Source organism: Eucyclogobius newberryi, unplaced genomic scaffold (assembly GCF_026437365.1).
Source record: "Eucyclogobius newberryi isolate DKJ021-1_F unplaced genomic scaffold, fEucNew1.0.hap1 SCAF_16, whole genome shotgun sequence".
Lineage (NCBI taxonomy): Eukaryota > Metazoa > Chordata > Actinopteri > Gobiiformes > Gobiidae > Eucyclogobius > Eucyclogobius newberryi.
Window position 1 is genome coordinate 34,532,379 of NW_027315790.1, and position 21,253 is coordinate 34,553,631.

The following is a 21,253-nucleotide window of genomic DNA, read 5'->3' on the forward strand; positions in this document are numbered from 1 at the left end:
GTCCTGGTCCAGTCCTGGTTTAGATCTGGTCCAGTCCTGCTCCAGTCCTGCTCCAGTCCTGGTTCAGTCCTGGTCCAGTCCTGCTCCAGTCCTGGTCCAGTCCTGCTCCAGTCCTGCTCCAGTCCTGGTCCAGTCCTGGTTTAGATCTGGTCCAGTCCTGGTCCAGTCCTGGTCCTGTCCTGGTCCAGTCCTGCTGCAGTCCTGGTTCAGTCCTGGTCCAGTCCTGCTCCAGTCCTGCTCCAGTCCTGGTCCAGTCCTGCTCCAGTCCAGTCCTGGTCCAGTCCCGGTCCAGTCCCGGTCCAGTCCTGGTTTAGATCTGGTCCAGTCCTGGTCCAGTCCTGGTCCAGTCCTGCTCCAGTCCTGCTCCAGTCCTGGTTCAGTCCTGGTCCAGTCCTGCTCCAGTCCTGGTTCAGTCCTGCTCCAGTCCTGGTCCAGTCCTGCTCCAGTCCTGCACCAGTCCTGGTCCAGTCCCGGTCCAGTCCTGCTCCAGTCCTGGTCCAGTCCAGTCCCGGTCCAGTCCCGGTCCAGTCCTGGTTTGGATCTGGTCCAGTCCTGGTCCAGTCCTGGTCCAGTCCTGGTCCAGTCCTGGTTTAGATCTGGTTCAGTCCTGCTCCAGTCCTGCTCCAGTCCTGGTCCAGTCCTGCTCCAGTCCTGGTCCAGTCCTGCTCCAGTCCTGGTCCAGTCCAGTCCTGGTCCAGTCCTGCTCCAGTCCTGGTCCAGTCCAGTCCTGGTCCAGTCCCGGTCCAGTCCCGGTCCAGTCCTGGTCCAGTCCTGGTTTAGATCTGGTCCTGTCCTGGTCCAGTCCTGCTCCAGTCCTGCTCCAGTCCTGGTCCAGTCCTGCTCCAGTCCTGGTCCAGTCCTGGTCCAGTCCTGCTGCAGTCCTGGTTCAGTCCTGCTCCAGTCCTGCTCCAGTCCTGCTCCAGTCCTGCTCCAGTCCTGCTCCAGTCCTGGTCCAGTCCTGCTCCAGTCCTGGTCCAGTCCTGGTCCAGTCCTGCTCCAGTCCTGCTCCAGTCCTGCTCCAGTCCTGCTCCAGTCCTGGTCCAGTCCTGCTCCAGTCCTGGTCCAGTCCTGGTCCAGTCCAGTCCCGCTCCAGTCCTGCTCCAGTCCTGCTCCAGTCCTGGTTCAGTCCTGCTCCAGTCCTGCTCCAGTCCTGCTCCAGTCCTGCTCCAGTCCTGGTTCAGTCCTGGTCCAGTCCTGCTCCAGTCCTGCTCCAGTCCTGCTCCAGTCCTGCTCCAGTCCTGGTCCAGTCCAGTCCTGGTCCAGTCCTGCTCCAGTCCTGGTTCAGTCCTGCTCCAGTCCTGCTCCAGTCCTGGTCCAGTCCAGTCCTGGTCCAGTCCTGCTCCAGTCCTGGTCCAGTCCTGGTCCAGTCCTGGTCCTGTCCTGGTCCAGTCCTGGTCCAGTCCTGGTCCAGTCCTGCCCAAGTCCTGGTCCAGTCCTGGTCCAGTCCTGCTGAAGTCCTGGTCCAGTCCTGGTCCAGTCCAGTCCTGGTCCAGTCCCGGTCCAGTCCCGGTCCAGTCCTGGTTTAGATCTGGTCCAGTCCTGGTCCAGTCCTGGTCCAGTCCTGCTCCAGTCCTGCTCCAGTCCTGCTCCAGTCCTGGTTCAGTCCTGGTCCAGTCCTGCTCCAGTCCTGGTTCAGTCCTGGTCCAGTCCTGCTCCAGTCCTGGTTCAGTCCTGCTCCAGTCCTGGTCCAGTCCTGGTCCAGTCCTGCTCCAGTCCTGCTCCAGTCCTGCTCCAGTCCTGCTCCAGTCCTGGTCCAGTCCCGGTCCAGTCCTGCTCCAGTCCTGGTCCAGTCCAGTCCCGGTCCAGTCCCGGTCCAGTCCTGGTTTGGATCTGGTCCAGTCCTGGTCCAGTCCTGGTCCAGTCCTGCTCCAGTCCTGCTCCAGTCCTGCTCCAGTCCTGCTCCAGTCCTGGTTCAGTCCTGGTCCAGTCCTGCTCCAGTCCTGCTCCAGTCCTGCTCCAGTCCTGGTCCAGTCCTGCTCCAGTCCTGGTCCAGTCCTGGTCCAGTCCTGCTGCAGTCCTGGTTCAGTCCTGCTCCAGTCCTGCTCCAGTCCTGCTCCAGTCCTGCTCCAGTCCTGGTCCAGTCCTGCTCCAGTCCTGGTCCAGTCCTGTCCTGGTCCAGTCCTGCTCCAGTCCTGGTCCAGTCCTGCTCCAGTCCAGTCCTGGTCCAGTCCCGGTCCAGTCCCGGTCCAGTCCTGGTTTAGATCTGGTCCAGTCCTGGTCCAGTCCTGGTCCAGTCCTGCTCCAGTCCTGCTCCAGTCCTGGTTCAGTCCTGGTCCAGTCCTGCTCCAGTCCTGGTTCAGTCCTGCTCCAGTCCTGGTCCAGTCCTGCTCCAGTCCTGCACCAGTCCTGGTCCAGTCCCGGTCCAGTCCTGCTCCAGTCCTGGTCCAGTCCAGTCCCGGTCCAGTCCCGGTCCAGTCCTGGTTTGGATCTGGTCCAGTCCTGGTCCAGTCCTGGTCCAGTCCTGGTCCAGTCCTGGTTTAGATCTGGTTCAGTCCTGCTCCAGTCCTGCTCCAGTCCTGGTCCAGTCCTGCTCCAGTCCTGGTCCAGTCCTGCTCCAGTCCTGGTCCAGTCCAGTCCTGGTCCAGTCCTGCTCCAGTCCTGGTCCAGTCCAGTCCTGGTCCAGTCCCGGTCCAGTCCCGGTCCAGTCCTGGTCCAGTCCTGGTTTAGATCTGGTCCTGTCCTGGTCCAGTCCTGCTCCAGTCCTGCTCCAGTCCTGGTCCAGTCCTGCTCCAGTCCTGGTCCAGTCCTGGTCCAGTCCTGCTGCAGTCCTGGTTCAGTCCTGCTCCAGTCCTGCTCCAGTCCTGCTCCAGTCCTGCTCCAGTCCTGCTCCAGTCCTGGTCCAGTCCTGCTCCAGTCCTGGTCCAGTCCTGGTCCAGTCCTGCTCCAGTCCTGCTCCAGTCCTGCTCCAGTCCTGCTCCAGTCCTGGTCCAGTCCTGCTCCAGTCCTGGTCCAGTCCTGGTCCAGTCCAGTCCCGCTCCAGTCCTGCTCCAGTCCTGCTCCAGTCCTGGTTCAGTCCTGCTCCAGTCCTGCTCCAGTCCTGCTCCAGTCCTGCTCCAGTCCTGGTTCAGTCCTGGTCCAGTCCTGCTCCAGTCCTGCTCCAGTCCTGCTCCAGTCCTGCTCCAGTCCTGGTCCAGTCCAGTCCTGGTCCAGTCCTGCTCCAGTCCTGGTTCAGTCCTGCTCCAGTCCTGCTCCAGTCCTGGTCCAGTCCAGTCCTGGTCCAGTCCTGCTCCAGTCCTGGTCCAGTCCTGGTCCAGTCCTGGTCCTGTCCTGGTCCAGTCCTGGTCCAGTCCTGGTCCAGTCCTGCCCAAGTCCTGGTCCAGTCCTGGTCCAGTCCTGCTCCAGTCCTGGTCCAGTCCTGCTCCAGTCCTGGTCCAGTCCTGGTCCAGTCCAGTCCTGGTCCAGTCCCGGTCCAGTCCCGGTCCAGTCCTGGTTTAGATCTGGTCCAGTCCTGGTCCAGTCCTGGTCCAGTCCTGCTCCAGTCCTGCTCCAGTCCTGCTCCAGTCCTGGTTCAGTCCTGGTCCAGTCCTGCTCCAGTCCTGGTTCAGTCCTGGTCCAGTCCTGCTCCAGTCCTGGTTCAGTCCTGCTCCAGTCCTGGTCCAGTCCTGGTCCAGTCCTGCTCCAGTCCTGCTCCAGTCCTGCTCCAGTCCTGCTCCAGTCCTGGTCCAGTCCCGGTCCAGTCCTGCTCCAGTCCTGGTCCAGTCCAGTCCCGGTCCAGTCCCGGTCCAGTCCTGGTTTGGATCTGGTCCAGTCCTGGTCCAGTCCTGGTCCAGTCCTGCTCCAGTCCTGCTCCAGTCCTGCTCCAGTCCTGCTCCAGTCCTGGTTCAGTCCTGGTCCAGTCCTGCTCCAGTCCTGCTCCAGTCCTGCTCCAGTCCTGGTCCAGTCCTGCTCCAGTCCTGGTCCAGTCCTGGTCCAGTCCTGCTGCAGTCCTGGTTCAGTCCTGCTCCAGTCCTGCTCCAGTCCTGCTCCAGTCCTGCTCCAGTCCTGGTCCAGTCCTGCTCCAGTCCTGGTCCAGTCCTGTCCTGGTCCAGTCCTGCTCCAGTCCTGCTCCAGTCCTGCTCCAGTCCTGGTCCAGTCCTGCTCCAGTCCTGCTCCAGTCCTGGTCCAGTCCTGCTCCAGTCCTGGTCCAGTCCTGGTCCAGTCCAGTCCCGGTCCAGTCCTGCTCCAGTCCTGGTCCAGTCCAGTCCTGGTCCAGTCCCGGTCCAGTCCCGGTCCAGTCCCGGTCCAGTCCTGGTTTAGATCTGGTCCAGTCCTGGTCCAGTCCTGGTCCTGTCCTGGTCCAGTCCTGGTCCAGTCCTGGTTTATATCTGGTCCAGTCCTGGTCCAGTCCTGGTCCAGTCCTGCTCCAGTCCTGGTCCAGTCCAGTCCTGGTCCAGTCCCGGTCCAGTCCCGGTCCAGTCCTGGTCCAGTCCTGGTTTAGATCTGGTCCAGTCCTGGTCCAGTCCTGGTCCTGTCCTGGTCCAGTCCTGGTCCAGTCCTGGTTTATATCTGGTCCAGTCCTGCTCCAGTCCTGCTGCAGTCCTGGTTCAGTCCAGTCCCGGTCCAGTCCCGGTCCAGTCCCGGTCCAGTCCCGGTCCAGTCCTGGTCCAGTCCTGGTTTAGATCTGGTCCAGTCCTGGTCCAGTCCTGGTCCTGTCCTGGTCCAGTCCTGCTCCAGTCCTGGTCCAGTCCTGCTCCAGTCCTGGTCCAGTCCTGGTCCAGTCCTGGTTTAGATCTGGTCCAGTCCTGGTCCAGTCCTGGTCCAGTCCTGGTCCAGTCCTGCTCCAGTCCTGCTCCAGTCCTGGTTCAGTCCTGGTCCAGTCCTGCTCCAGTCCTGGTTCAGTCCTGCTCCAGTCCTGGTCCAGTCCTGGTCCAGTCCTGCTCCAGTCCTGCTCCAGTCCTGCTCCAGTCCTGGTTCAGTCCTGGTTCAGTCCTGCTCCAGTCCTGCTCCAGTCCTGCTCCAGTCCTGCTCCAGTCCTGGTCCAGTCCCGGTCCAGTCCTGCTCCAGTCCTGGTCCAGTCCAGTCCCGGTCCAGTCCCGGTCCAGTCCTGGTTTGGATCTGGTCCAGTCCTGGTCCAGTCCTGGTCCAGTCCTGGTTTAGATCTGGTCCAGTCCTGGTCCAGTCCTGGTCCAGTCCTGCTCCAGTCCTGCTCCAGTCCTGGTCCAGTCCTGCTCCAGTCCTGCTCCAGTCCTGGTCCAGTCCTGCTCCAGTCCTGGTCCAGTCCAGTCCTGGTCCAGTCCCGGTCCAGTCCTGGTCCAGTCCTGCTCCAGTCCTGGTCCAGTCCTGGTCCAGTCCTGCTCCAGTCCTGCTCCAGTCCTGCTCCAGTCCTGCTCCAGTCCTGGTTCAGTCCTGGTCCAGTCCTGCTCCAGTCCTGCTCCAGTCCTGCTCCAGTCCTGGTCCAGTCCTGCTCCAGTCCTGGTCCAGTCCTGGTCCAGTCCTGCTGCAGTCCTGGTTCAGTCCTGCTCCAGTCCTGCTCCAGTCCTGCTCCAGTCCTGCTCCAGTCCTGGTCCAGTCCTGCTCCAGTCCTGGTCCAGTCCTGTCCTGGTCCAGTCCTGCTCCAGTCCTGCTCCAGTCCTGCTCCAGTCCTGGTCCAGTCCTGCTCCAGTCCTGCTCCAGTCCTGCTCCAGTCCTGCTCCAGTCCTGGTCCAGTCCTGCTCCAGTCCTGGTCCAGTCCTGGTCCAGTCCAGTCCCGGTCCAGTCCTGCTCCAGTCCTGGTCCAGTCCAGTCCTGGTCCAGTCCCGGTCCAGTCCCGGTCCAGTCCCGGTCCAGTCCTGGTTTAGATCTGGTCCAGTCCTGGTCCAGTCCTGGTCCTGTCCTGGTCCAGTCCTGGTCCAGTCCTGGTTTATATCTGGTCCAGTCCTGGTCCAGTCCTGGTCCAGTCCTGCTCCAGTCCTGGTCCAGTCCAGTCCTGGTCCAGTCCCGGTCCAGTCCCGGTCCAGTCCTGGTCCAGTCCTGGTTTAGATCTGGTCCAGTCCTGGTCCAGTCCTGGTCCTGTCCTGGTCCAGTCCTGGTCCAGTCCTGGTTTATATCTGGTCCAGTCCTGCTCCAGTCCTGCTGCAGTCCTGGTTCAGTCCTGGTCCAGTTCTGGTCCAGTCCTGCTCCAGTCCTGGTCCAGTCCAGTCCCGGTCCAGTCCCGGTCCAGTCCCGGTCCAGTCCCGGTCCAGTCCTGGTCCAGTCCTGGTTTAGATCTGGTCCAGTCCTGGTCCAGTCCTGGTCCTGTCCTGGTCCAGTCCTGCTCCAGTCCTGGTCCAGTCCTGCTCCAGTCCTGGTCCAGTCCTGGTCCAGTCCTGGTTTAGATCTGGTCCAGTCCTGGTCCAGTCCTGGTCCTGTCCTGGTCCAGTCCTGCTCCAGTCCTGGTCCAGTCCTGCTCCAGTCCTGGCCCAGTCCTGGTCCAGTCCTGCTCCAGTCCTGCTCCAGTCCTGCTCCAGTCCTGCTCCAGTCCTGGTCCAGTCCAGTCCTGGTCCAGTCCCGGTCCAGTCCCGGTCCAGTCCCGGTCCAGTCCTGGTTTAGATCTGGTCCAGTCCTGGTCCAGTCCTGGTCCTGTCCTGGTCCAGTCCTGGTCCAGTCCTGGTTTAGATCTGGTCCAGTCCTGGTCCAGTCCTGGTCCAGTCCTGCTCCAGTCCTGGTTCAGTCCTGCTCCAGTCCTGCTCCAGTCCTGGTCCAGTCCTGCTCCAGTCCTGCTCCAGTCCTGCTCCAGTCCTGTCCTGCTCCAGTCCTGGTCCAGTCCTGCTCCAGTCCTGGTTCAGTCCTGGTCCAGTCCTGGTCCAGTCCTGCTCCAGTCCTGCTCCAGTCCTGTCCTGCTCCAGTCCTGGTTCAGTCCTGCTCCAGTCCTGCTCCAGTCCAGGTCCAGTCCTGCTCCAGTCCTGCTCCAGTCCTGCTCCAGTCCTGTCCTGCTCCAGTCCTGGTCCAGTCCTGCTGCAGTCCTGGTTCAGTCCTGGTCCAGTTCTGGTCCAGTCCTGCTCCAGTCCTGGTCCAGTCCAGTCCCGGTCCAGTCCTGTCCTGCTCCAGTCCTGCTCCAGTCCTGTTCCAGTCCTGCTCCAGTCCTGCTCCAGTCCTGGTCCAGTCCTGCTCCAGTCCTGGTCCAGTCCTGGTCCGGTCCTGGTTTAGATCTGGTCCAGTCCTGGTCCAGTCCTGCTCCTGTCCTGCTCCAGTCCTGGTCCAGTCCTGCTGCAGTCCTGCTCCAGTCCTGGCCCAGTCCTGGTCCAGTCCTGCTCCAGTCCTGCTCCAGTCCTGCTCCAGTCCTGGTCCAGTACTGCTCCAGTCCTGGTCCAGTCCTGTCCTGGTCCAGTCCTGGTTCAGTCCTGGTCCAGTCCTGCTCCAGTCCTGCTCCAGTCCTGCTCCAGTCCTGGTCCAGTCCTGGTCCAGTCCAGTCCCGGTCCAGTCCTGCTCCAGTCCTGGTCCAGTCCAGTCCTGGTCCAGTCCCGGTCCAGTCCCGGTCCAGTCCCGGTCCAGTCCTGGTTTAGATCTGGTCCAGTCCTGGTCCAGTCCTGGTCCTGTCCTGGTCCAGTCCTGGTCCAGTCCTGGTTTAGATCTGGTCCAGTCCTGGTCCAGTCCTGGTCCAGTCCTGCTCCAGTCCTGGTTCAGTCCTGCTCCAGTCCTTCTCCAGTCCTGGTCCAGTCCTGCTCCAGTCCTGGTTCAGTCCTGCTCCAGTCCTGCTCCAGTCCTGTCCTGCTCCAGTCCTGGTCCAGTCCTGCTGCAGTCCTGGTTCAGTCCTGGTCCAGTTCTGGTCCAGTCCTGCTCCAGTCCTGGTCCAGTCCAGTCCCGGTCCAGTCCCGGTCCAGTCCTGTCCTGCTCCAGTCCTGCTCCAGTCCTGTTCCAGTCCTGCTCCAGTCCTGCTCCAGTCCTGGTCCAGTCCTGCTCCAGTCCTGGTCCAGTCCTGGTCCGGTCCTGGTTTAGATCTGGTCCAGTCCTGCTCCAGTCCTGGTCCAGTCCTGCTGCAGTCCTGGTCCAGTCCTGGTCCTGTCCTGGTCCAGTCCTGCTGCAGTCCTGGTTCAGTCCTGGTCCAGTCCTGCTCCAGTCCTGCTCCAGTCCTGGTCCAGTCCTGGTCCAGTCCTGCTGTAGTCCTGGTTCAGTCCTGGTCCAGTCCTGCTCCAGTCCTGGTCCAGTCCAGTCCTGGTCCAGTCCCGGTCCAGTCCCGGTCCAGTCCAGTCCTGGTCCAGTCCTGGTCCAGTCCTGGTCCAGTCCAGTCCTGGTCCAGTCCCGGTCCAGTCCCGGTCCAGTCCCGGTCCAGTCCCGGTCCAGTCCTGGTTTAGATCTGGTCCAGTCCTGGTCCAGTCCTGGTCCAGTCTCGGTCCAGTCCTGGTCCAGTCCCGGTCCAGTCCCGGTCCAGTCCCGGTCCAGTCCCGGTCCAGTCCTGGTTTAGATCTGGTCCAGTCCTGGTCCTGTCCTGGTCCAGTCCAGTCCTGGTCCAGTCTCGGTCCAGTCCCAGTCCAGTCCAGTCCTGGTCCAGTCTCGGTCCAGTCCCGGTCCAGTCCCGGTCCAGTCCTGCTTGAGTCCTGGTCCAGTCCTGGTTTAGATCTGGTCCACTCCTGGTCCACTCACGTGTTTTGGCGCGGCCGGTCAGAGCGTCACTGGACCCTGTGGTGTACGAAGCGATGACCTTCACGCTGTAGTCCAGTCCACTGAGAAGGTTCAGGATCAGCATCGTGTTCACGTCTTCTCCCACAAACGTCTCCAGAGCTGGACCAGGAGACGGACCTGAAGGGACAAGAACTTTAACACAAACTGAACGTCTCCAGAGCTGGACCAGGAGACGGACCTGAAGGGACTAGAACCAGTCCAGTCCCGGTCCAGAGTCCAGTCCCGGTCCCGTCCAGGTCCAGTCTCTGTCCAGGCCCGGTCCCGTCCCGGTCCAGTCCCGGTCCAGAGTCCAGTCCCGGGCCTGTCCTGGTCCCGGTCCCCAGTCCCGGTCCAGTCCCGGTCCCATCCAGATCCAGTCCTGGTCCAGTCCCGGTCCAGTCCCGGTCCATTCCCGGTCCAGAGTCCAGTCCCGGTCCAGTCCCAGTCCAGTCCTGATCCAGAGTCCCCGTCCAGTCCCGATCCAGTCCTGGTCCAGTCCCGGTCCAGTCCGAGTCCAGTCCTGGTCCAGAGTCCCGGTCCATTCTCAGTCCAGTCCCGGTCCAGAGTCCAGTCCCGGTCCAGTCCCAGTCCAGTCCTGGTCCAGAGTCCCCGTCCAGTCCCGATCCAGTCCTGGTCCAGTCCGAGTCCAGAGTCCCGGTCCATTCTCAGTCCAGTCCCGGTCCAGAGTCCAGTCCCAGTCCCAGTCCAGAGTCCCGGTCCAGAGTCCACGTCCAGTCCAGGTCCAGTCTTACCGGACACAGGCTGGTACACGATGCGGTACCCCATGGTGGGTGAAGGGGGCACGTCCCAGCTGATCCTGAAGCGGTTGTACCACTCCTCAGACACTCGCAGGTTCTTAGGGGCCGACAGAGGCACTGAGAGCAGAGAGCAGGGCCAGACTCACATCAATCTGCCATGAAAACTAAACCTTTGACCCCGAGGTCAGAGGGCACGACCTCCGGGTGGACTCACGTGTGCGGGCCGAGCGGGCCGAGGTCGGGCCGTCTCCTTCAGCGTAAACCGGAGTCAAGGCCACTTTGTACTCGGTGTCGGAGAGAAGCGGCTGTAGCACCAGACTGTTCTGCCCCGCCGGGACGGTGCGCTGGGGACACAAACTACACCTTTACACACAAACTACACTTTTACACAAACTACACCTTTACACACAAACTACACTTTTACACAAACTACACCTTTACACAAACTACACTTTTACACACAAACTACACTTTTACACAAACTACACCTTTACACACAAACTACACTTTTACACAAACTACACCTTTACACAAACTACACCTTTACACACAAACTACACTTTTACACAAACTACACCTTTACACACAAACTACACTTTTACACAAACTACACCTTTACACAAACTACACTTTTACACAAACTACACCTTTACACACAAACTACACTTTTACACAAACTACACCTTTACACAAACTACACTTTTACACAAACTACACCTTTACACAAACTACACTTTTACACAAACTACACCTTTACACAAACTACACCTTTACACAAACTACACCTTTACACAAACTACACTTTTACACAAACTACACCTTTACACACAAACTACACTTTTACACAAACTACACCTTTACACAAACTACACTTTTACACAAACTACACCTTTACACAAACTACACTTTTACACAAACTACACCTTTACACACAAACTACACTTTTACACAAACTACACCTTTACACAAACTACACTTTTACACAAACTACACCTTTACACACAAACTACACTTTTACACAAACTACACCTTTACACACAAACTACACTTTTACACAAACTACACCTTTACACAAACTACACTTTTACACAAACTACACCTTTACACACAAACTACACTTTTACACAAACTACACCTTTACACAAACTACACTTTTACACAAACTACACCTTTACACACAAACTACAACTTTACACAAACTACACCTTTACACAAACTACACCTTTACACACGAACTACACCTATACACACGAACTAAACCTTTATACACGAACTACACCTTTACACACAAACTACACCTTTACACACGAACTACACCTATACACATGAACTACACCTTTACACATGAACTACACCTTTACACAGACTACACCTTCACACACGAACTACACCTATACACATGAACTACACCTTTACACATGAACTACACCTTTACACAGACTACACCTTCACACTCGAACTACACCTATACACACAAACTACACCTATACACACAAACTACACCTTTACACAAACTACACCTTTACACATGAACTACACCTATACACACGAACTACACCTTTACACATGAACTACACCTTTACACAAACTACACCTTTACACACGAACTACACCTATACACACAAACTACACCTTTACACATGAACTACACCTTTACACACACTACACCTTTACACAAACTACACCTTTACACATGAACTACACCTTTACACACAAATGACACATGTACACATGAACTACACCTATACACATGAACTACACCTTTAGACACACTACACCTTTACTCACACAAACAAAACCTTTACACATGAACTACACCTTTACACACAAACTACACCTTTACACATGAACTACACCTTTACACAAACTACACCTTTACACACAAACTACACTTTTACACATGAACTACACCTTTACATATAAACTACACCTTTACACAAAAACTACACCTTTACACATTAACTACACCTTTACACACACTACACCTTTAATCACACAAACTACACCTTTCACACAAACTACAACTTTACACACACCTTTACACAAAAACTACACCTTTACACACACCTTTACACACAAACTACACTTTTACACACAAACTACACTTTTCTCAATTCAATTCATTTTGTAACGCCCAAATCACACACAACAGTGTTTGTTTGGCCTGTAGCGCCCCCTACTGAGTAAAACCAGCAGCACAATAACCTTTGTGGTCCTTCCGTCTCACCACATTCCTGTCGGGTGTTTGTGCTTTGTTTCTCGTCCTGTCTCGCCCTCGGTAACCTGTCGCTCTCAGCTCCAACACGTCTGAGGAACCCAACCAAAACTACCACGAGAAGAATGGCCCACGGGCACAAAACTACCACAAGAAGAAGAACGGCCCACGGGCACAAAACTACCACGAGAGGAAGAAGAATGGCCCACGGCCATCTACTGGCTGCAGAGGTAATGACAGTTTAGACGTCCTGGTCTCAGCTCACAGTTGTACTGATCGTGATTGAACAGAACGAGTCTGGAGGTGATTTATGGAGATTCTTAGAGCCGCGTCACAGGTAGAAGATGATATCACAGGTAGAACATGACATCACAGGAAGAACATGACGTCACAGGTAGAACATGACATCACAGGTAGAACATGACATCACAGGAAGAACATGACGTCACAGGTAGAACATGACATCACAGGTAGAACATGACATCACAGGAAGAACATGACGTCACAGGTAGAACATGACATCACAGGTAGAACATGACATCACAGGTAGAACATGACATCACAGGTAGAACATGACATCACAGGAAGAACATGACATCACAGGTAGAACATGACATCACAGGTAGAACATGACATCACAGGAAGAACATGACGTCACAGGAAGAACATGACATCACAGGTAGAACATGACATCACAGAACATGACATCACAGAACATGACATCACAGGTAGAATATGACATCACAGGTAGAGCATGACATCACAGGAAGAACATGACATCACAGGTAGAACATGACATCACAGGTAGAACATGACATCACAGGAAGAACATGACGTCACAGGTAGAACATGACATCACAGGTAGAACATGACATCACAGAACATGACATCACAGGTAGAACATGACATCACAGGTAGAACATGACATCACAGGTAGAACATGACATAACAGGAAGAACATGACATCACAGGAAGAACATGACGTCACAGGTAGAACATGACATCACAGGTAGAACATGACATCACAGGAAGAACATGACGTCACAGGTAGAACATGACATCACAGGTAGAACATGACATCACAGGAAGAACATGACGTCACAGGTAGAACATGACATCACAGGTAGAACATGACATCACAGGTAGAACATGACATCACAGGAAGAACATGACATCACAGGTAGAACATGACATCACAGGTAGAACATGACATCACAGGAAGAACATGACAGGTAGAACATGACATCACAGGTAGAACATGACATCACAGAACATGACATCACAGAACATGACATCACAGGTAGAATATGACATCACAGGTAGAGCATGACATCACAGGAAGAACATGACATCACAGGTAGAACATGACATCACAGGTAGAACATGACATCACAGGAAGAACATGACGTCACAGGTAGAACATGACATCACAGGTAGAACATGACATCACAGAACATGACATCACAGAACATGACATCACAGGTAGAATATGACATCACAGGTAGAGCATGACATCACAGGTAGAACATGACATCACAGGTAGAACATGACATCACAGGTAGAACATGACATCACAGGTAGAACATGACATCACAGGAAGAACATGACATCACAGGTAGAACATGACATCACAGGTAGAACATGACATCACAGGAAGAACATGACATCACAGGAAGAACATGACATCACAGGAAGAACATGACATCACAGGTAGAACATGACATCACAGGTAGAACATGACATCAGGTAGAACATGACATCACAGGTAGAACATGACATCACAGAACATGACATCACAGGTAGAATATGACATCACAGGAAGAACATGACATCACAGGTAGAGCATGACATCACAGGAAGAACATGACATCACAGGTAGAACATGACATCACAGGTAGAACATGACATCACAGGAAGAACATGACGTCACAGGTAGAACATGTCATCACAGGTAGAACATGACATCACAGAACATGACATCACAGAACATGACATCACAGAACATGACATCACAGGTAGAATATGCCATCACAGGTAGAGCATGACATCACAGGAAGAACATGACATCACAGGTAGAACATGACATCACAGGTAGAACATGACATCACAGGTAGAACATGACATCACAGGAAGAACATGACATCACAGGTAGAACATGACATCACAGGAAGAACATGACATCACAGGAAGCACATGACATCACAGGAAGAACATGACATCACAGGTAGAACATGACATCACAGGTAGAACATGACATCACAGAAGAACATGTCATCACAGATAGAACATGACATCACAGGAAGAACATGACATCACAGGTAGAACATGACATCAGGTAGAACATGACATCACAGGTAGAACGTGACATCACAGAACATGACATACAGAACATGACATCACAGAACATGACATCACAGGTAGAACATGACATCACAGGTAGAACATGACATCACAGGAAGAACATGACATCACAGGTAGAACATGACATCACAGGTAGAACATGACATCAGGTAGAACATGACATCACAGGTAGAACATGACATCACAGAACATGACATCACAGAACATGACATCACAGGTAGAATATGACATCACAGGTAGAGCATGACATCACAGGAAGAACATGACATCACAGGTAGAACATGACATCACAGGTAGAACATGACATCACAGGAAGAACATGACGTCACAGGTAGAACATGACATCACAGGTAGAACATGACATCACAGAACATGACATCACAGAACATGACATCACAGGTAGAATATGACATCACAGGTAGAGCATGACATCACAGGAAGAACATGACATCACAGGTAGAACATGACATCACAGGTAGAACATGACATCACAGGAAAAACATGACATCACAGGTAGAACATGACATCACAGGTAGAACATGACATCACAGGAAGAACATGACATCACAGGAAGAACATGACATCACAGGAATAACATGACATCACAGAACATGACATCACAGAACATGACATCACAGGTAGAATATGACATCACAGGTAGAGCATGACATCACAGGAAGAACATGACATCACAGTTAGAACATGACATCACAGGTAGAACATGACATCACAGGAAGAACATGACGTCACAGGTAGAACATGACATCACAGGTAGAACATGACATCACAGAACATGACATCACAGAACATGACATCACAGAACATGACATCACAGGTAGAATATGACATCACAGGTAGAGCATGACATCACAGGAAGAACATGACATCACAGGTAGAACATGACATCACAGGTAGAACATGACATCACAGGTAGAACATGACATCACAGGAAGAACATGACATCACAGGAAGAACATGACATCACAGGAAGAACATGACATCACAGGTAGAACATGACATCACAGGTAGAACATGACATCACAGGAAGAACATGACATCACAGGTAGAACATGACATCACAGGAAGAACATGACATCACAGGAATAACATGACATCACAGAACATGACATCACAGAATATGACATCACAGGTAGAATATGACATCACAGGTAGAGCATGACATCACAGGAAAAACATGACATCACAGGTAGAACATGACATCACAGGTAGAACATGACATCACAGGTAGAACATGACATCACAGGAAGAACATGACATCACAGGAAGAACATGACGTCACAGGTAGAACATGACATCACAGGTAGAACATGACATCACAGAACATGACATCACAGAACATGACATCACAGAACATGACATCACAGGTAGAATATGACATCACAGGTAGAGCATGACATCACAGGAAGAACATGACATCACAGGTAGAACATGACATCACAGGTAGAACATAACATCACAGGTAGAACATGACATCACAGGAAGAACATGACATCACAGGTAGAATATGACATCACAGGTAGAACATGACATCACAGGAAGAACATGACATCACAGGAAGAACATGACATCACAGGTAGAACATGACATCACAGGTAGAACATGACATCACAGGAAGAACATGACATCACAGATAGAACATGACATCACAGGAAGAACATGACATCACAGGTAGAACATGACATCAGGTAGAACATGACATCACAGGTAGAACATGACATCACAGGTAGAACATGACATCACAGGAAGAACATGACATCACAGGTAGAACATGACATCACAGGTAGAACATGACATCACAGGTAGAACATGACATCACAGGAAGAACATGACATCACAGGTAGAACATGACATCACAGGTAGAACATGACATCACAGGAAGAACATGACATCACAGGAAGAACATGACATCACAGGAAGAACATGACATCACAGAACATGACATCACAGGAATAACATGACATCACAGGAAGAACATGACATCACAGGAATAACATGACATCACAGAACATGACATCACAGGTAGAATATGACATCACAGGTAGAGCATGACATCACAGGAAGAACATGACATCACAGGTAGAACATGACATCACAGGAAGAACATGACGTCACAGGTAGAACATGACATCATAGGTAGAACATGACACCACAGAACATGACATCACAGAACATGACATCACAGAACATGACATCACAGGTAGAATATGACATCACAGGTAGAGCATGACATCACAGGAAGAACATGACATCACAGGTAGAACATGACATCACAGGTAGAACATGACATCACAGGTAGAACATGACATCAGGTAGAACATGACATCACAGGTAGAACATGACATCACAGAACATGACATCACAGAACATGACATCACAGGTAGAATATGACATCACAGGTAGAGCATGACATCACAGGAAGAACATGACATCACAGGTAGAACATGACATCACAGGTAGAACATGACATCACAGGAAGAACATGACGTCACAGGTAGAACATGACATCACAGGTAGAACATGACATCACAGAACATGACATCACAGAACATGACATCACAGGTAGAATATGACATCACAGGTAGAGCATGACATCACAGGAAGAACATGACATCACAGGTAGAACATGACATCACAGGTAGAACATGACATCACAGGTAGAACATGACATCACAGGAAGAACATGACATCACAGGTAGAACATGACATCACAGGTAGAACATGACATCACAGGAAGAACATGACATCACAGGAAGAACATGACATCACAGGTAGAACATGACATCACAGGTAGAACATGACATCACAGGAAGAACATGACATCACAGATAGAACATGACATCACAGGAAGAACATGACATCACAGGTAGAATATGACATCACAGGTAGAGCATGACATCACAGGAAGAACATGACATCACAGTTAGAACATGACATCACAGGTAGAACATGACATCACAGGAAGAACATGACGTCACAGGTAGAACATGACATCACAGGTAGAACATGACATCACAGAACATGACATCACAGAACATGACATCACAGAACATGACATCACAGGTAGAATATGACATCACAGGTAGAGCATGACATCACAGGAAGAACATGACATCACAGGTAGAACATGACATCACAGGTAGAACATGACATCACAGGTAGAACATGACATCACAGGAAGAACATGACATCACAGGAAGAACATGACATCACAGGAAGAACATGACATCACAGGTAGAACATGACATCACAGGTAGAACATGACATCACAGGAAGAACATGACATCACAGATAGAACATGACATCACAGGAAGAACATGACATCACAGGTAGAACATGACATCAGGTAGAACATGACATCACAGGTAGAATATGACATCACAGGTAGAGCATGACATCACAGGAAGAACATGACATCACAGGTAGAACATGACATCACAGGTAGAACATGACATCACAAGAAGAACATGACGTCACAGGTAGAACATGACATCACAGGTAGAACATGACATCACAGAACATGACATCACAGAACATGACATAACAGGTAGAATATGACATCACAGGTAGAGCATGACATCACAGGAAAAACATGACATCACAGGTAGAACATGACATCACAGGTAGAACATGACATCACAGGTAGAACATGACATCACAGGAAGAACATGACATCACAGGAAGAACATGACGTCACAGGTAGAACATGACATCACAGGTAGAACATGACATCACAGAACATGACATCACAGAACATGACATCACAGAACATGACATCACAGGTAGAATATGACATCACAGGTAGAGCATGACATCACAGGAAGAACATGACATCACAGGTAGAACATGACATCACAGGTAGAACATAACATCACAGGTAGAACATGACATCACAGGAAGAACATGACATCACAGGTAGAATATGACATCACAGGTAGAACATGACATCACAGGAAGAACATGACATCACAGGAAGAACATGACATCACAGGTAGAACATGACATCACAGGTAGAACATGACATCACAGGAAGAACATGACATCACAGATAGAACATGACATCACAGGAAGAACATGACATCACAGGTAGAACATGACATCAGGTAGAACATGACATCACAGGTAGAACATGACATCACAGGTAGAACATGACATCACAGGAAGAACATGACATCACAGGTAGAACATGACATCACAGGTAGAACATGACATCACAGGTAGAACATGACATCACAGGAAGAACATGACATCACAGGTAGAACATGACATCACAGGTAGAACATGACATCACAGGAAGAACATGACATCACAGGAAGAACATGACATCACAGGAATAACATGACATCACAGAACATGACATCACAGAACATGACATCACAGGTAGAATATGACATCACAGGTAGAGCATGACATCACAGGAAGAACATGACATCACAGGTAGAACATGACATCACAGGAAGAACATGACGTCACAGGTAGAACATGACATCATAGGTAGAACATGACATCACAGAACATGACATCACAGAACATGACATCACAGAACATGACATCACAGGTAGAATATGACATCACAGGTAGAGCATGACATCACAGGAAGAACATGACATCACAGGTAGAACATGACATCACAGGTAGAACATGACATCACAGGAAGAACATGACATCACAGGAAGAACATGACATCACAGGTAGAACATGACATCACAGGAAGAACATGAACATGACATCACAGGTAGAACATGACATCACAGGTAGAACATACCATCACAGGTAGAACATGACATCACAGGAAGAACATGACATCACAGGAAGAAGATGACATCACAGGAAGAACATGACATCACAGGAAGAACATGACATCACAGATAGAACATGACATCACAGGAAGAACATGACATCACAGGTAGAACATGACATCAGGTAGAACATGACATCACAGGTAGAACATGACATCACAGGTAGAACATGACATCACAGGAAGAACATGACATCACAGGTAGAACATGACATCACAGGTAGAACATGACATCACAGGTAGAACATGACATCACAGGTAGAACATGACATCACAGGTAGAACATGACATCACAGGTAGAACATGACATCACAGGAAGAACATGACATCACAGGAAGAACATGACATCACAGGAAGAACATGACATCACAGAACATGACATCACAGAACATGACATCACAGGTAGAATATGACATCACAGGTAGAGCATGACATCACAGGAAGAACATGACATCACAGGAAGAACATGACATCACAGAACATGACATCACAGAACATGACATCACAGGTAGAATATGACATCACAGGTAGAGCATGACATCACAGGAAGAACATGACATCACAGGTAGAACATGACATCACAGGTAGAACATGACATCACAGGAAGAACATGACGTCACAGGTAGAACATGACATCATAGGTAGAACATGACATCACAGAACATGACATCACAGAACATGACATCACAGAACATGACGTCACAGGTAGAACATGACATCATAGGTAGAACATGACATCACAGAACATGACATCACAGAACATGACATCACAGAACATGACATCACAGGTAGAACATGACATCACAGGTAGAGCATGACATCACAGGAAGAACATGACATCACAGGTAGAACATGACATCACAGGTAGAACATGACATCACAGGTAGAACATGACATCACAGGAAGAACATGACATCACAGGTAGAACATGACATCACAGGTAGAATATGACATCACAGGAAGAACATGACATCACAGGAAGAACATGACATCACAGGAAGAACATGACATCACAGGTAGAACATGACATCACAGGTAGAACATGACATCACAGGAAGAACATGACATCACAGATAGAACATGACATCACAGATAGAACATGACATCACAGGAAGAACATGACATCACAGGTAGAACATGACATCAGGTAGAACATGACATCACAGGTAGAACATGACATCACAGGTAGAACATGACATCACAGGAAGAACATGACATCACAGGTAGAACATGACATCACAGGTAGAACATGACATCACAGGTAGAACATGACATCACAGGAAGAACATGACATCACAGGAAGAACATGACATCACAGGAATAACATGACATCACAGAACATGACATCACAGAACATGACATCACAGGTAGAATATGACATCACAGGTAGAGCATGACATCACAGGAAGAACATGACATCACAGGTAGAACATGACATCACAGGTAGAACATGACATCACAGGTAGAACATGACATCACAGGAAGAACATGACGTCACAGGTAGAACATGACATCATAGGTAGAACATGACATCACAGAACATGACATCACAGGTAGAACATGACATCACAGGTAGAACATGACATCAGGTAGAACATGACATCACAGGTAGAACATGACATCACAGGAAGAACATGACATCACAGGTAGAACATGACATCACAGGTAGAACATGACATCACAGGTAGAACATGACATCACAGGTAGAACATGACATCACAGGAAGAACATGACATCACAGGTAGAACATGACATCACAGGTAGAACATGACATCACAGGTAGAACATGACATCACAGGAAGAACATGACATCACAGGTAGAACATGACATCACAGAACATGACATCACAGAACATGACATCACAGGAAGAACATGACATCACAGGAATAACATGACGTCACAGGTAGAACATGACATCATAGGTAGAACATGACATCACAGAACATGACATCACAGAACATGACATCACAGAACATGACATCACAGGTAGAATATGACATCACAGGTAGAGCGTGACATCACAGGAAGAACATGACATCACAGGTAGAACATGACATCACAGGTAGAACATGACATCACAGATAGAACATGACATCACAGGTAGAACATGACATCACAGGAAGAACATGACATCACAGGAAGAACATGACATCACAGGTAGAACATGACATCACAGGAAGAACATGAACATGACATCACAGGTAGAACATGACATCACAGGTAGAACATGCCATCACAGGTAGAACATGACATCACAGGAAGAACATGACATCACAGGAAGAACATGACATCACAGGAAGAACATGACATCACAGGAAGAACATGACATCACAGATAGAACATGACATCACAGGAAGAACATGACATCACAGGTAGAACATGACATCAGGTAGAACATGACATCACAGGTAGAACATGACATCACAGGTAGAACATGACATCACAGGAAGAACATGACATCACAGGTAGAACATGACATCACAGGTAGAACATGACATCACAGGTAGAACATGACATCACAGGTAGAACATGACATCACAGGAAGAACATGACGTCACAGGTAGAAC

General features: G+C 50.8%; 1 protein-coding gene across 1 annotated transcript in view; it reads right to left on the reverse strand.

The window, feature by feature from the left end:
• LOC140361550 (collagen alpha-1(XIV) chain-like) overlaps positions 1-21,253 on the reverse strand; it is a 130,648-nt gene that overhangs the window by 55,763 nt on the left and 53,632 nt on the right. The window contains exons 19-21 of the mRNA XM_072447261.1: positions 9,508-9,637; positions 9,288-9,410; positions 8,518-8,673 (exon numbers count right to left, since the gene is read on the reverse strand). Coding sequence (XP_072303362.1) covers positions 8,518-8,673; positions 9,288-9,410; positions 9,508-9,637 — 409 coding nt within the window. The remainder of the gene's footprint in view (positions 1-8,517; positions 8,674-9,287; positions 9,411-9,507; positions 9,638-21,253) is intronic.